The sequence below is a fragment of the Apiospora marii genome (assembly GCF_038362585.1).
Source record: "Apiospora marii strain CBS 49790 chromosome Unknown utg000005l_segment0_segment0, whole genome shotgun sequence".
Classification (NCBI taxonomy): Eukaryota; Fungi; Ascomycota; class Sordariomycetes; order Amphisphaeriales; family Apiosporaceae; genus Apiospora; species Apiospora marii.
In genome coordinates, this window is record NW_027117377.1 from 2,077,836 (window position 1) to 2,092,065 (window position 14,230).

Here is a 14,230-nt window from a genome sequence, read left to right on the forward strand (position 1 = left end):
TGTTTTGAGAGGAAATGAGAAGACTACGCGAAATTGCCCAAAGGTTCTTTCAATGTCGCGGCCGCACCTTTGCCGTGTCCAACGTTACCTCCTTGCTTTGCTTCGAGTACTTACTCCCAACTGCATCTTGCCCCTGAACAAATCTCCATCCCGCCAAGACTTCCACAAGTAAAGGGCGACACCAAAATTAGCAACAACAAATGCATGGATGTCAAGGAATCAAATTGCGTAAATACTACCTAGCTCAAATACGGTTATATCGCTGCTAGAATAACATATCCCCTTGATGGCGATAGTGCTGCGATTGGTATAGTATTACTGCCCGTGGATAATCACCAGGCCACATCATCCAATGAAATGATATAAAGTAAAATCAACGGAATACATTCTGCCAATAGCACCAAGAGATCCCTAATATATACAGTACAGCATAATCTGGTGGGAGCAGCGCTTTCGCCATCAAAGGGACAATTATCTCGGAATCCAAAACAACGCAAAACCCATCAAATGACGACCTGGTCGTGTGGCAGCGGTTGCACAAACATGCCGCGCGGCCGTTCCTCGTCGAGCTGGGTGTCCGACAGCCGCGCCGCCTCGGACCCCCGCTTGAGCATCTCCTTCTGGTACGCGCTCAGGGCGGTCTTGATGGACTCCGCATCGTCTTTGTCCTCAATGGACGCCACCGCCCGCGCGAGGTTCAGCCCGTCCTGCATCGCGTGGCAGCCGCCTTCTCCTCGAAACGGGGTCATGGCATCTGGATTGGAAGAAGCATCGTCGGCACTCTGTATCTAAGCATTGAAGGAGTAAGTGTCAAAGGGGATGTGACTTACGTGCAGCGTCGCCCAGCAGGGTAACCCGGCCCGCGGGCAGCGCGTCCTCGTCGAGGATGAGCGTGTAGATGGTAATCTGCCGGCCCAACATGCCCTCGACGGTCGTCTCGTCGACGGTGCGGCGGAACTTCTGCGGTAGGTCGGCCGTGGTGCGTCGGACGAACGCTTGGAACTCCTCCTTGGACGCCGTCCGCGTCCAGAAATTGTCGAGGTCCGTCGCCACGCCCTCGTCCGTCCACAGCAGCGTGAAGTAAAAGTCGCCGGACTTGCTGTCGGGGGTCACCTTGTTGAGACCCACGAAGAGGTGGTACTTCTTGCCGTCGTCGTGCTGGGCGTTCTGGAAGTCGATCATGTAGGACGAGTGGGCCACCTCCAGCTGCTCGACGAAGAGGGGGCCGGACAGCGTGCACTCGCCGCTGACTGAGGCTGTCTTGTGGCGTACCAGCTTGTCTTCGCCTTTGAGGAGGTGTTTCCTGGCTGTGATACGTGGGAAAGGATTAGTCGGGTACTAACGACAGAACCGTTTTGAAACAGCAAGACCACATACTGGGACTATGCACGCCCTCAGCGCCAACAACGATATCTCCTCTCGCTTTCGAGCCGTCCTTGAAGTGGACAGTCACGCCGCTATCGTCCTCCTCGATGCGCACCGCTTGCTTGTTGAACTGCACGTTGATCTTCGTAGATAGCCAGTCCCGGAGACGGCTGCGGTTGGCCCGGACCCAGTATCCGGCGCCGTTGTCGCGGTAGCCGAGCTTTTCGCCATCAGGGCCGTCATAGAAGGCGATCTCGGGCATGAGCTTCAGGGGGTTCAAATGATTGACCATCCCGAAGTCCGGCATGTCGTCGGGCATGGATGCGTGGAGGTCCTCGAGCATGGTGTGTAGGCCCACCGCCCAGCCTTGGGGTTGTTTATCATCCTTTGCTTTCTCGAAGACCTCGAACGAGATTCCCTTCTTGCGCAATGATTGGGCAAGTGTGAGGCCCCCGAGGCCAGCGCCGAGTATCAGCACATGTGGTGAATTGGATGCGGTCATCGTGTTGTATGTAAATGTATATACCGCGAGGATAATGAGACGAATGTATGTTTTGGTGTAGTTAGTTGTTACGTGGTTTGAAGCTTTATCATCGGTATGAGCCTCTCGTTCTTATATAGTAATATCGCCAATACAATCCAGTATCTCTGAGTATGCGAACCGATCTGCACACTACAAATTCGCTAAATACATCGGAGCGCATGGTCGCATAACTCGGCGCGCCCCGCGCTTTCGGCAAAGTTCAAAACTGCGAGTACTCCGCGAGGTGGAGCCAAGACAGCCAGCACGGAAAAGGAGTCGTGGCGCCGCATAGACTTATCCGGGGGCCGCCTAGCCAACCTTGCTGGGGCCCGCCTCCGGTGGCACAGCACTGCCAGACTGCCTTGCAACGCCCGTGGGATGGTGATTCATCGATTTCTTTCCCGTCAAGCCAAGCCTTATGCAACAGGAGCTTTCCTTGTCTTCATTGTCCTAAAGGGGTAATTGTCATATCCCTTCTCGTCCCTAGTCGCAATGCCAAGTCGTCAACCCTGGCCAGAAATGAAGGATTCCAATCTAAGCAATTTCAACACGATATACGTAATGTGATATTGCTTCGCAGCTGTTGGAGGCTACAGACCGCTATCGGCAAAGCGAAAGGACGGAGGCCGCTGATGTTATCAGGTTTAAGGTAGTAGTGTCTCACAAAATCCAGCCATTGGATTGCTTTTGAAATGCACCGTCAAAAACAAGGTACAGATCTTGAACAACCCCCAGATCGTAGTAGCGTGGTACAGTAGCGGTTATGGTGTCCTGCTCTTGGTTACGTCACATCACCTTGCACATTTGCCTGCTAATTTAGCAACACCAACGGGCGCTAGCTAGCTCGCCTCCCTCCAGCGATAAGGTTGAGTAGTGTCGGCAACTTCGCGAATAGCTTCCTCCGGTGAGGCTTTGTTACCACCCACCGCGCTACCCAACTAAATCAACAGACCTCCTAGATGATACTTGCGCCATCGTTGATCGAAATGTTCAAGCTGATTGCCCTTCCATAGCCCAAAATGGTCGTATTAGTTTCAGGATATTTCGTTTCTACTGCCTGATTTGACATCGATCCCAACTCAAGTAACAAACCACTAGTTGCGGGTGATACGGATTCTCGCCACCAGAGTCCCTCCAAAGTCGTGGGATGTAAGAGGGGCATGATAATCAGGATCATTGCGGTGTACATGGGGACACCACGAGCGGTTTTATGGACGACTCACTCTAACCGAATAGCGGCTTCACCATCCGCAAGCTCGGGGATATTCTTGATCGCTTGTCGAGACTACTCCTGGGACGAAACGAAGCGATGACCCTCCTTTCTCGAATCATTGTGTTGGTCATAGACATTCTTTCTGGTGATATAGCGGATACTGCCTATGTGCTTCGCGAGTTTGTCGAGATTCGCGTTCCTGTGCTTAGCCAGCGCGCCTTGCGGTAGACGCGGACAGCCAGCGCCATCATCTCGGAGATGCGATGACTAGGAAGGGGAGCAGTACGACAGTCGTTAACTCGAGCATCAGAGATAGGAAGGGTCGGATGCCTTGCGGGATTGTCATCAGAGATGATGGAAGACATTTAGGTACGGGTAGTGTCAACCGGAAAGGACCACTACCAGCATCTCCCTCCCGATCTGCGGGTGAACTTCCGAGAGTGAATCAATGAATTTTCTGTCCTCCATGATTCTGTTTGCTAGGACTTCGGACCATTGTGAGAGTCAGAGTATAGTCTCTCTGGTGGATGCAGATATATTGAGACTGCTGTTATGAATGTTGCAGTTTACGTACAATTATATAGCTCAAGAAACTATCTCCATTACGGTATGTTAAGGAATAAGTCGCAAAGTTCCAAACAAAAATCGCGATTCTCAAGACGAGGAACGGGCTGACACTTTGGAGAAGGACATATATGAACTTAATAACAATGTCGTCGGACACAAGGCGACGATTAAAATACAGTTTGCCGCGAGAGAGCGGGATGATTCCTTGAGATATCACATAGAGATAAGAATATATCTGCTAATGCACTAAAACTATGCTTAATCAGCGGTAGTGCGACCCATTCCCGTGGTTCAGCAACGCCGCATTAGAGCGAGCCTCAATTAGCCAGGGGTGATTGCTGCTGGTAAGTACTAAACCAGGAGCACGTACGTCATAAGGAAGAATGAAAAGAATAACAACATCAACGCAAATCTTCAAACGGTCCTGCGAGTCTCTCGTCCATGGCGAGGTGCGCAAGCGCACGGCAATTCGTCGCGTGCGCGATCCGATTCGACCCGAACTGCGATTTTCCAATTTGACTCTGCAACTCTGCCGAGCGACGTTGCTACTCTATCCGAGGTTCTATCTGAAGTTCTCTGCGGCCGGCGTCTGGTCTGAGATCTCAGATCCCGGCGGGCGGTCCTTTTTAGGCGCGAGTCGTGTCGCAAGCTGGGCGCTGATCATTTGTCAAAGTTGCAAGGAAGAGGGGTTTGCTCGAATGCAGATCATGGCAAGTTGACGCGCGCAATGGTGGAGTGAAGTGCGATTTCAAAATAGATTCTGCCGAAGCTAATAAAGGACACGAGAGAGAGTCAAGCCCACCGTCGAGCACATTGCGTAACTGGCTGTCAAGGCTTGCGGCGGTGTTTCATGTGACATTGGCAGCCGTGGCAGAAACCGTCAGTCGAGCCGTTCGTGGCGTGGTGGGGTTCTCGCGACCGTCTCAACTGTTTCAGCATCCCCTGTGGGAGATTCGTTAGACCAGAGGGTCCTTGCTTGTCATGTAGCATCAGAGGAAGCAAGTGGCCTCTTCCCCTAATAAGGGTCGAGGGCTTGGCCGGGAACCGTGCTTGAGGCCTTTTTCCTCTTTCGTTGTTGTTGTTGTTGTTGTTGTAATCATTGTTTATCATATTTTCATTTCTTGATGGCCTGGAGTCGACTTTGGAGGAGGAGCAGATAAATACCTGCCATTAACCGATTGGACGAGAAGTCCCCGAGACGCAAGCCGTCATGTTCTTTTCCAAATCTCTGTTGTTCGTGTCGGCGATTGGAGGGATTACGCAAGTCGTAGGGAAAACACCGGTCGGCTTCACGCCAGCAACCGATTCGGATTTGATCGTGACTTATGGCCAAGTCGCGACGCAGGATGGAGCGGAGGTAGCGGAAGATGGTACGGGTTCAGCATCCATTCTAGCGCCGTTCAGGCGTGATGACGCTCAATTGAATTGAATTGACTAACGCGAATTGCAGCCGTCACATCACAACCGAGTCTGGCGACCGCGTCAAAACTACCGGGATCGAGCTACGCCATCCTCATGGTTGACCTGGACATCCCCGTGAACACGGATCCGCACACTCTGCTCCACTGGATGCAGACGGACCTGACGCCCGCCACAACGGCCACCACGCTGGCGACCGGCGACGGCAAAACTACTAGCGTCTTTGAGCTCCAGAACACCAAGAACACCCCTGCGCTCGCCGACTACGTCTCCCCGGCGCCGCCCGCCAAGAACCCACTGAGCCACCGCTACGTGCAACTACTGGTGGACACAAGTAACCTCGGCGCGGAGGGCCTCGAGGCTCTTAAGAACGCCACATCGGAGCGTGTAGGGTTCGACGTCGCGGCAACACTCGCCGCCGCAGGCCTCTCCGACGACGACGTGGTGGCGGCCAACTCGTACAACGTGACGAACCCCGGGCCCGCACAGGCTGACGAACTCAAGCGGGAGGTACCGGAGATGCGCAGGATGGTGGTGCGGGCGCCGGAGCACTGGGATGCGGAGTGGAAAGTGCGACGACAGGACCAGCAGCAGCAGGCCACCAAGACTGGCGAAAGCAAGCAGCTCCCTTCGACGGTGGTGAAAGCAAACTCGACGGTGGCCGTGGGCGTCTTCGAGCGGAACGGGACCATTATCGTCGGCGTGTTCCCCGGGGGTAACAAGTCGACTCCGTCAAATGGCACGGCTCCTACGACCGTCCCCGTGGTCGGGAGCGCCCCGTTGACATTGCCCTCGGCTGCTGGCTGGACGACGGGAGTGGTCTGCTGTATTCTGGGACTGATGTTCTCCTTGTGATATTAGAAGCTTACTTAATCATTGTACGATACCATTGGTGAATATGCAGAATAGCCGTGTGCGGCACCTTATCCTGTCGCAATGTACATGAGAACTGAGACGTGCGAGAGTTGCAAAGCCACGGTGATGACGATGGCGATGATGCCTTTCGACGCCACGGCGGTTGCCTTGTGAGGAGAGCCTCTATTCAGGCCCAGAGGCACCGCATTACGGTAGATCGGACATGCAGCACCTCCATGGCGGCCCTTCAACGTCAAGTAGCGGGATTCCGCCATTTGACCTTGCCCCCCTTCATGGAAATGAATGACGAAATTCAGCCCTGCAACATGCATGCACCAGGCCCGAAGTGCCAGTATTCCAGCCAGGGCTCAAGGCGCCCGCCTCCCAGACCCGAGAGAACGGATGGAATTGAGGAGCTGGCAGCTGGTATCGAAGATCACGACCGTTCATGGGTGCGCATACAGGCTGAAGTAGGCAGAGTAGGTAGGCGAAAGCACTTGCTTACGTAGAGGGTGCTCAGCATTTACCGTAATAGGTTGCTGGTCGCCTGGTCGCACAACATTAGGGTGACGCCACCCACACACAAGCTCATGCTGTGTGTGAGGCACGGAACGATAGCGCGCGAGGGACTGAGAGAGGACCCGAGTTACACAGGCAAACGCAAGCGTTGCGTAGATTGCACGTGGGTCGATAATGAATCCTTCTATGCCCCCCGTATCTAGGCATTGTTCAATGTCGACGGCTGCTTCGAGAAAGGGCGTACCTAGGTATTGATGTGTATGTAGTATTGTCGCATGGTCCCCAAGAGTCCCCGGCCAAGCTGCGGTTTCTCTCGCCTAAAGGACTCTGTGGGCTACATTGCGACGCTTAACCGCACATGGTAATGACCAGCCAACATCAGCTCCTCTTATCCTGCACGGTATCTTTGTGTGGGTGGGCACTGCGGAGGGCTGGTCCCCAAAAGAGAGGCGCGTGAGGTTGTCGCTGATTGGACGCGTGGACGCCGGCATAGCTGGGTCTTGTGTAACCGCAATACTCATTAGCTAGGTAGCCAATTGCTCCTTCTCCCCGTCAGTCGTCTTCTTGTGTAACCAGCACGACTTACAGTCCCCATCCCCTACCACCTTCCCCTCTCTCCTCCTTCGTGTTGTGGAACCACGACGGCCAATTTTAGGATCTGACAATGTGGGCAGCGGCACGCATGGGCGAAAAGTCTAGAGTTGCAGTAGCAATGGTGGCTGGCCCTTCCCGTATGACTCCCGTGCCGTGCTTACCCTGATAGAAGTTCATTATCCATACAATATTGTCCCCAATTGTCACAAGTATGGAAATAACCCGGGAATTCTCCCCCGAGCGGCGCGCAAGTCATCGAAGGCGAAGGCGCGGCTTGGGCGGCGTGGTTGATTGGCAGTAACGCAACCAACTGCGCGCTAGCTGTCTTGGAGGGACGCGCGCGCTCGTCTTCAGAGGGGGTGGTGGTGCGTTGGTGCGTAGTGGAGTGGGCACAAACCCTCACTCATTGCATAATTCTTGCCCCCGCAAATGAGGCCGTATGGCAGGTGCATACAAGAAAACAGCCCATTTCAATTACTTAAGTAATAACGATGATACCACCGCGGCCTGCACGTCACTGAAGTAGGAAGCAGCCATCGCATTCGTACCAATCATGAGGTAGTTGACGAACTGAGTGCGAGGAAGATATTGGGTCGGAGACTTTGCCATCTGACAAATACAGTGCATGTAACGGGGCAACCCAGGTTCCGTCCGGTGGTAAGCATCGTATTTCTTTCAGTGTGTGTGTGGTCGGCAGGTCGGCCACGTGCCAACCGTTACACAAGAGCCAAAAACCGCCCTCACGGGGGGGAAATAGTCTGCGATGGTACCCATGTTGCTGCCGCTTATTTTCTTGTGTAACAAGCTGCTTTTACTCGCGCGGAATCACCCTGCATTAGCGGACGTACTTTGCTAGGATTTTGGGGGCCAAGATGCAGCACATAGGTACCAGACCATGCCCCCTACCCCTACCCCCTGTCTTCTCTAGGACTCCCGTCGCAATACCTACCACTACATAGAATACTACATACTACTCTAGGTTATTACAACCCCAGTGACCGGCGGAAGATTCCGTCATAACATTCCATTCATAGCCATATGCGCGTGGGTCCTTTGCCGTGGCACAGCAGTTTTCATGTGGCCCAGCTGCCAGCGTGCGTTTGGTAGGCAGCGATTTGAGCCTATGTATGTATCTGCCTGCCTGTTTGGCTGGGTGGAGTGCATCTACATACAAGAATCGTTGTCCCACTTGAGAAGCATCGTCCATGATTGGCCTGCTCGTTCAGTCTTGTGGGATAAAATTTAGCATCTCACCATCCGGCCTAAAACCACGGCCAGCGCAGGGAGGGTCTGACCTAAGACCAGTACTAAATCTATAGGGCTGAGGTATATTCTATGTACCACATGAACCCGGTTATACTTTCGGTAGGACGATTAGTCTCATCTTCGCGTTGCAGATGCATTTAACGTTGGGCAGCTCGTTTGGCACTGAGAAGGTGACTTTGACTGTGTTTTTGTAATTATAGTATCTGATTATAATAGGGGTGATATCTAATATGTGAATTGGCTCAACGTATTTAGTGTTAGAGGCTGAGTCTCGCAAAATCCCATACTTATTGCCGGATCCATAGCATTGAATGTGGTAGTGTCAAGCTGCTCGGGCTGGCCCCAGTGGCGAGTTGGATATTTGGGATGTAAGGGGCACGGCAGACGGTTCAATATGGCGTCTGCCTGTGCCAGGTCCAAGTAGGTCGGACTAGTGGCATGGTGGTCTTTGAAGATATCTGGCCCTTTGTTAGCACACGAGCAATGCACAATAATGCATCGATGTAGAACTTACCGGCCATAAGCCTTGGAAGATACCAACTCTTCCCGAACTCTTCCAAAAATGCGAGCAGCGAAGACTCGAGCTGAGTGAGGCTGCCCGGTGGAACTTGCGCTTCGGGCTCCGACCGTTGAAACAAGTCAAGCACCATGAGAGCGGTGAAAGCACTTATCGTCACTGTCGGGTTGGCCCGGGGCAATCCGTGCTGACCCCAGTGGGAAACCAGCATGGCCACCTCACGAGAGGTCTCGGTTAGCGCGGCCCAGTCGCTCGTCCACTCCTCGCTGCCCACCGTCAGGCCCGTCGGCATATAGACGGCCTGTCGGACCGCGTGATAAAGTAACACATTAAGGAGTCGCTGGCTGTACTCGGCGTCCGTCTCGGTCTGTAAGGCGTTCCGCGTCAAACAGAGATAACGAGGGGGCAGTGAAAGCTTCAGCGAAGCCAGGTCATTCTTTAGCCGTGCCGTCCGCAGCATTAGACGCTCCGCCCCCTTTTCGGTCCGAAGACGCACAAGGGTGCCGGCGTCACGAACTGTGGCTGCCATAACCAGGCCAATGTTGATCCCCGATGTGTGCCTTTGTGTAAAGGCCTCTTGCGTAGTTCTCCACATGTTGCTCAAGTCTTCGGCCAGAAATAGCTTTGGGAGTGTGTGAAAAGAAAAGTCAGGGCTGGGGTCTTCACACGGTCGTCTTAAGAGAGCAGTGTTGATGCTCTCGTGGTCAACGATGGTGCAAGCTCCCGATGCCGCATTGACGTAGCTATCGAGGGTGAAGACACACCACCATGCGTAGCGCCAGTCTTCTATTTCGTGTTCTGTGGCCAGCCTTGTGTCGTATGCGGAGCAGAGATTGGGGTTTTCAATCTGATTCAAACCCAGTGCATGGGCCTTTCGCGTAAGTCTGCCGACCCGCATCCAGGATGTTGTCCCGGGGAACTGTCCGAATTCGTAGAATGCCATGAGGCACTCTAGTCTGTAATGGCACAAGTTGCCACGGGACATGCTGAGGTCTTCGTCCGAAGTAGTCGAGGCAAGCAGAGAAGCCAAGCACATGTCAACACAGTCCGTCGTCCAATTCGGGACCGAACCATGGATTCTGGCTGTGACGGCGGCCATGGCCACAATGAGCTCGACACTGATAACCCCGGCACTATATTGCTCCATAAACCTCTCTCTATGGAACAAAGGCAATGCCGGGTTGATCTCGTCGAAGTACGTACAAAGCCTTGCAGCACATCAGTAAAGTTGAAAAGGGGGGGGGGGACAAAAAAAGGGGAAAGCAGGGACTTATCCCAGCACGTCAACTTACAGGCTGCGCTCTTCATATGTGTCTAGCGTGTAGCCCGGGAAACGGCTGTGGTCTATCGCTAATGGCACACCGAAAGGTGATGAGGCGGCGCTGAAGTCCGCAGTATCAAACGTTACCAAGGAATCACGGTGACTGCCATTGCTGTTGCTAGCAGGGTGCATCTGCGGCGACGGAAGTCGTCTCGTCGGCGGAGGAACGACTGCTTGAACCCTTGTTAGAGAGGAGGGTGGAGGCATGAAATTCATGCATATGGTGCAAACGTACCTGAGATCTTGATAGCCTCGGAAGGGGGAGTCAAGGTCTTGTTTCGCCGGGCGCCGCGTGGTGGGCCCGGCTTCTTCCTCTCGGTGGAATAGACGCACGAGAAGCCGCCTTCAGAACAGCGGGAGCATTGCGGCCGCTGGAGATCGCCTGAGCCGTTTCGAACAATGAGTTAGCCAATCTACCCGAGAGGTGACATCGGAATTTGCAGGTGTGACGAACATTTGACCTTTTTGCTGTTTTCGAGTAACACGATAGCCAAGTCAGTGTGGGTTCGTTCTATAGGTAGTTGCTCCGGGCTGGGGTCTGGGGTTGATTGGAGGACTGGGGCCGACATACCGGATGCACCGATCGCATACGCGCCCGTTCAGCATCGTGTCGCTCGTCTTCCGGCTATTCACTCTGGTGGTGGACGGCATGGTATGTATGCAAATGGAGGGCCACTCTCATGTGACTTTCGTTTGACGATTAGGGAACCAGACGGCCAGCAGTGAGTATACTGGTTATCAATAGTTGAGAAGCAAGGTATTGCAGAACCAATGTCCTGGGGGACGTGGTCGTGTATTTCAATAAAACTGGAATCCGGCCTCAGGTTTTCTGGTTCTGGACCCAGGCGCATACAATGTATGTCAGCAAAGCGACGGCGGCTCCAAGCGAATTTGAAGCGAAACAGGCGCGAATTGGAAGCGAGTCGATGTGACAGTGAGTGCAGGTGTGGGAAGCGGGTACTTGATGCTAAGTATATAACAACAATGGCATTTGATCCATGACACGGAAGCCGAGGCGGAGATTGGATTTAAGGTACCGAGGACGCAAAGGGTTGGGATCGATGTCGTTCAATAGCAGGCCAAGGTTGGGGTGGTCGCCCGCAAGGATGATTAAGGGATCAAAGGTCAACGTAAGAGCAAGACTCGATTTAAAGAGATGATGGCTGCAAGTCCACTTCTTTTCCTTCAGCAAAAATCACCCCTCCCCTGCTCCCCCCTGCTCAGTGGTGCTGGTCTGGGTGTCCAAGCCCCCTGTCCAGAGCCACTTGTACGATAGACCCCTGTCAGCCTGTTTTCCCGCCCCGTTGCGAGAAACCTTGTTCGTCGTTTTCCTTAACCTGCCCCGGCCCCTCCCCCCGGTCCCCTACCTAGTAATGCCCCCAACCCAAGCCCCGCTTATGCAATCATGACAAGGACAAAAATCGAAGCACTGACCGAACCATTCGACTCGTTCCCGCCAATTCGAGACGACGAGGAGGCAATTCCCGATCTGGCAGCCAGATGCTTCCACTTTGATAAGCCCCCTTCCTCTGCTCGTTCTGTGCCGCAATCTCGAAGTATGCCTGATTTGTCGTGGTGGGTAGGATAATGAATGAGCGACGGTTATGTTGGACCCAGCCATTGGAGGATTCCCCATAGCCACCGATGCTGTACCACCTCGGGAGCCACGCTTCTCCTTTCCTTGGACCTTGGAGACTGAAGGTTGCCCTCTCTCAATCTCTCTCTGTCTGATTTTTCTTTCAGATTGAGTGTTTTGTGTTCCCGGCTATCATGATCGTAGGTATGCAGTGGTTGCACCTCAATCAATTCGTTCCAGACTTCGTGAACAGGTACCCGGCGTCTACACAAGCACTGAGCATGATCCAGCCGGGGCCTTGAATCGAGGCGGAAACTACCTTCATCCACAATAGGGTCTGTCAAGAGAGATCCCCATCAACAAGGCGCACGATCAAACACGATTTCCCTAATCTACCCATGCTTCTGTAACCGTGCTTCAGTGAGCCCTTGATTCGATTTTGGAGCCAATGCAAGTAGCCTTGATTGAGCCTTCTCGCTTTATGGTGATCCGGAGGAACTAGGTCTTGGCGCGTACTTTTGATATGGAGCTGTACCCGGTTATGTCGGCCCTCGGATTGGCTCGGAGGAACTAGGGGGTCCCAATCAAGATGCTGTATATCGTAGCAAAATTGCCCTCTTGGGACTAGTCATGTTTGTCACGGCCGACTAAGTAGTATAGCCATCTTTAAGGTTTCACAAACCTCAAAGACCCGTCCAATAAGAGTTGGACAAGCGACCCGCGCTTAAAGCCGTTTAAGTCTTCGTACGTACTGACGAAGCAGACAAACATTTGGGGTGCTGCTGCGGCTGCGGCTGCGGCTGCCTTTCCTCCTCCAGTGTTTATCGGCGACCACTCCGGCACGGCGAGTCTTCGGTTTCACGTCTGGTGGGTCCATTCCAAATCCGAATGCGAGTTGAGCGTAGTAATAACTTGAATGATAGTAGTCGCTTTCCCTCGACTAATGACCACAAGCAGTCAGTGGCGTTCCCAAGCCAATCATGGCCTGCAAATAAGCACTCTACTTCCCTGTCGTGCTTCTACACCATGCAAGCCGTACGAGAATAGCTGTTCTCTGGCAAGGTTGAAAGCGTGTCGAAGTAGCATTCTGTCGAACCAAAGGACGACCCAATCTCACTTGACCTTTGCATGATCTTGTCTGTATGTACGGTACATGTACACTGCAGTATACTTGCAGACAGCCCGTCCAACCACGGGACGCCAGTCGCAAGCCCTTCTCTCGCACTCTCTAATTCCCAGTGGGTGGTGGTGTAGGTGGTGGGATGCAACCTCGATCTTCTCGACGGCGCTTCTGCCACCTAGCCGACGCTTGGCGAGCCCTTAGCCACGTGTCTGTACCGGTCTGCCCCAGGCCCGGATGATGTTTCGGAAGTCCCAAAGGATTTGGGGGTAAGCTCACGGACGCAGGGGGTTTGGTCGTGATTGGCGAGCTTAACCTCAAGGCTATGGGTGTAGCTAGGCGACCGGAGTGCAGACTGGCTGACGTCACAGAGAGTTCCCGCTGAAAGCCTCTATACCCAGAATGATGGAAATGCAGTGGGCTACACACGAGTGTCTGCAAAATAGGTTACCGTGGTGAAAATTCGCTTCGCAGCCAGCCAGCACGATCTTCGTTTCCTCCAATCAGTGTTCTGATCAAAATAAGGGGAGTATTTCCCCGTGGCATGCATGCTTTCTGTTATAACTCCAAGGGGCGAAGCTCACGAGATAGCCCTACGGACGACCCCTGGCTGCGAGATACATGTTTGAATGTAGTCATATGTGCCTGTCCCGCCTTTTGGAATGGCTGATTAGGCCCAAGTAAAGCCTCCCCAGGCTGGAATCCAACCCCAAAGTGTCGGGGTCTTGGCGATCGGTTAGCGACTTTGCTAAGCTTCATGAAGCATGAAGCCGCTGTGCCAGGGCGAGACCATTCAACCTATAGGAACGGTAGGGCTGGGTTTCTGTACGTTGGCGGCGTAGTGTTCACGTCGTGTTCCAAATCGCCTGATCCTTTCGCTTTCGCTAGGTCGGCGTGTCATCCACCGGAGACCGGCCATTCCAAAACGAACTGGATATATGTTGAAGCCTTGGGGGCCAAGAAAGTCCGTTCTTGCAGAATGTAATACGTACCTGTGACCAAGCCACGCCTCAATTCGATTTCATCAACGGGCCTGCGGCGGTGGCCCATTAAAAAGTACCCATGGGGGGGAAAGAGCGGAGCAGAGAACGACTACAACCCTCGAGTAGCACAAGCAGATGGTGCGCGCACCATGGCCAATGCGGATAGGCGGCTGGCCGGGGTTCGTCCTTCTCGATCTGGATATGCGTTGGTAGCTTGCAAACGAGGAGACGGAGAGAAGGGGAGAAGGGATGTTCTTCCTGTTCATGTGAGATTGCCCACTACGAGGCAACCAGCAACCATGGAATGGGCTCACTTGGCTTGCGTCGGCTTGGCTAAGCGAGGCAGGCTGCAAGCCCGCAAAAAGATAAATAGCTTATGGCAGGCATGGTAC

At 53.5% G+C, this 14,230-nt stretch overlaps 3 protein-coding genes across 3 annotated transcripts; 1 reads left to right on the top strand and 2 right to left on the bottom strand.

Annotated features, from left to right (window-relative positions):
- Nucleotides 1–545: 545 nt before the first annotated feature.
- Nucleotides 546–1,867, bottom strand: PG985_008562 (FAD-dependent urate hydroxylase; the record flags this gene model as incomplete). Its single annotated transcript, XM_066828330.1, has 3 exons — nucleotides 546–754; nucleotides 831–1,307; nucleotides 1,378–1,867. Coding segments are annotated over 3 exons (1,176 nt in total), but the record flags the coding sequence as incomplete, so codon positions are not given.
- A 3,011-nt stretch (nucleotides 1,868–4,878) lies between these two features.
- PG985_008563 (phosphatidylethanolamine-binding protein) lies at nucleotides 4,879–5,942 on the top strand (the record flags this gene model as incomplete). The annotated part of the gene is made up of 2 exons (XM_066828331.1): nucleotides 4,879–5,038; nucleotides 5,119–5,942. 2 exons carry the CDS (start codon nucleotides 4,879–4,881, stop codon nucleotides 5,940–5,942), a joined length of 984 nt encoding a protein of 327 aa, XP_066683243.1.
- A 2,467-nt stretch (nucleotides 5,943–8,409) lies between these two features.
- Nucleotides 8,410–10,728, bottom strand: PG985_008564 (uncharacterized protein; the record flags this gene model as incomplete). Its single annotated transcript, XM_066828332.1, has 6 exons — nucleotides 8,410–8,501; nucleotides 8,609–8,779; nucleotides 8,836–10,046; nucleotides 10,131–10,329; nucleotides 10,395–10,541; nucleotides 10,614–10,728. 6 exons carry the CDS (start codon nucleotides 10,726–10,728, stop codon nucleotides 8,410–8,412), a joined length of 1,935 nt encoding a protein of 644 aa, XP_066683244.1.
- Nucleotides 10,729–14,230: the final 3,502 nt, after the last annotated feature.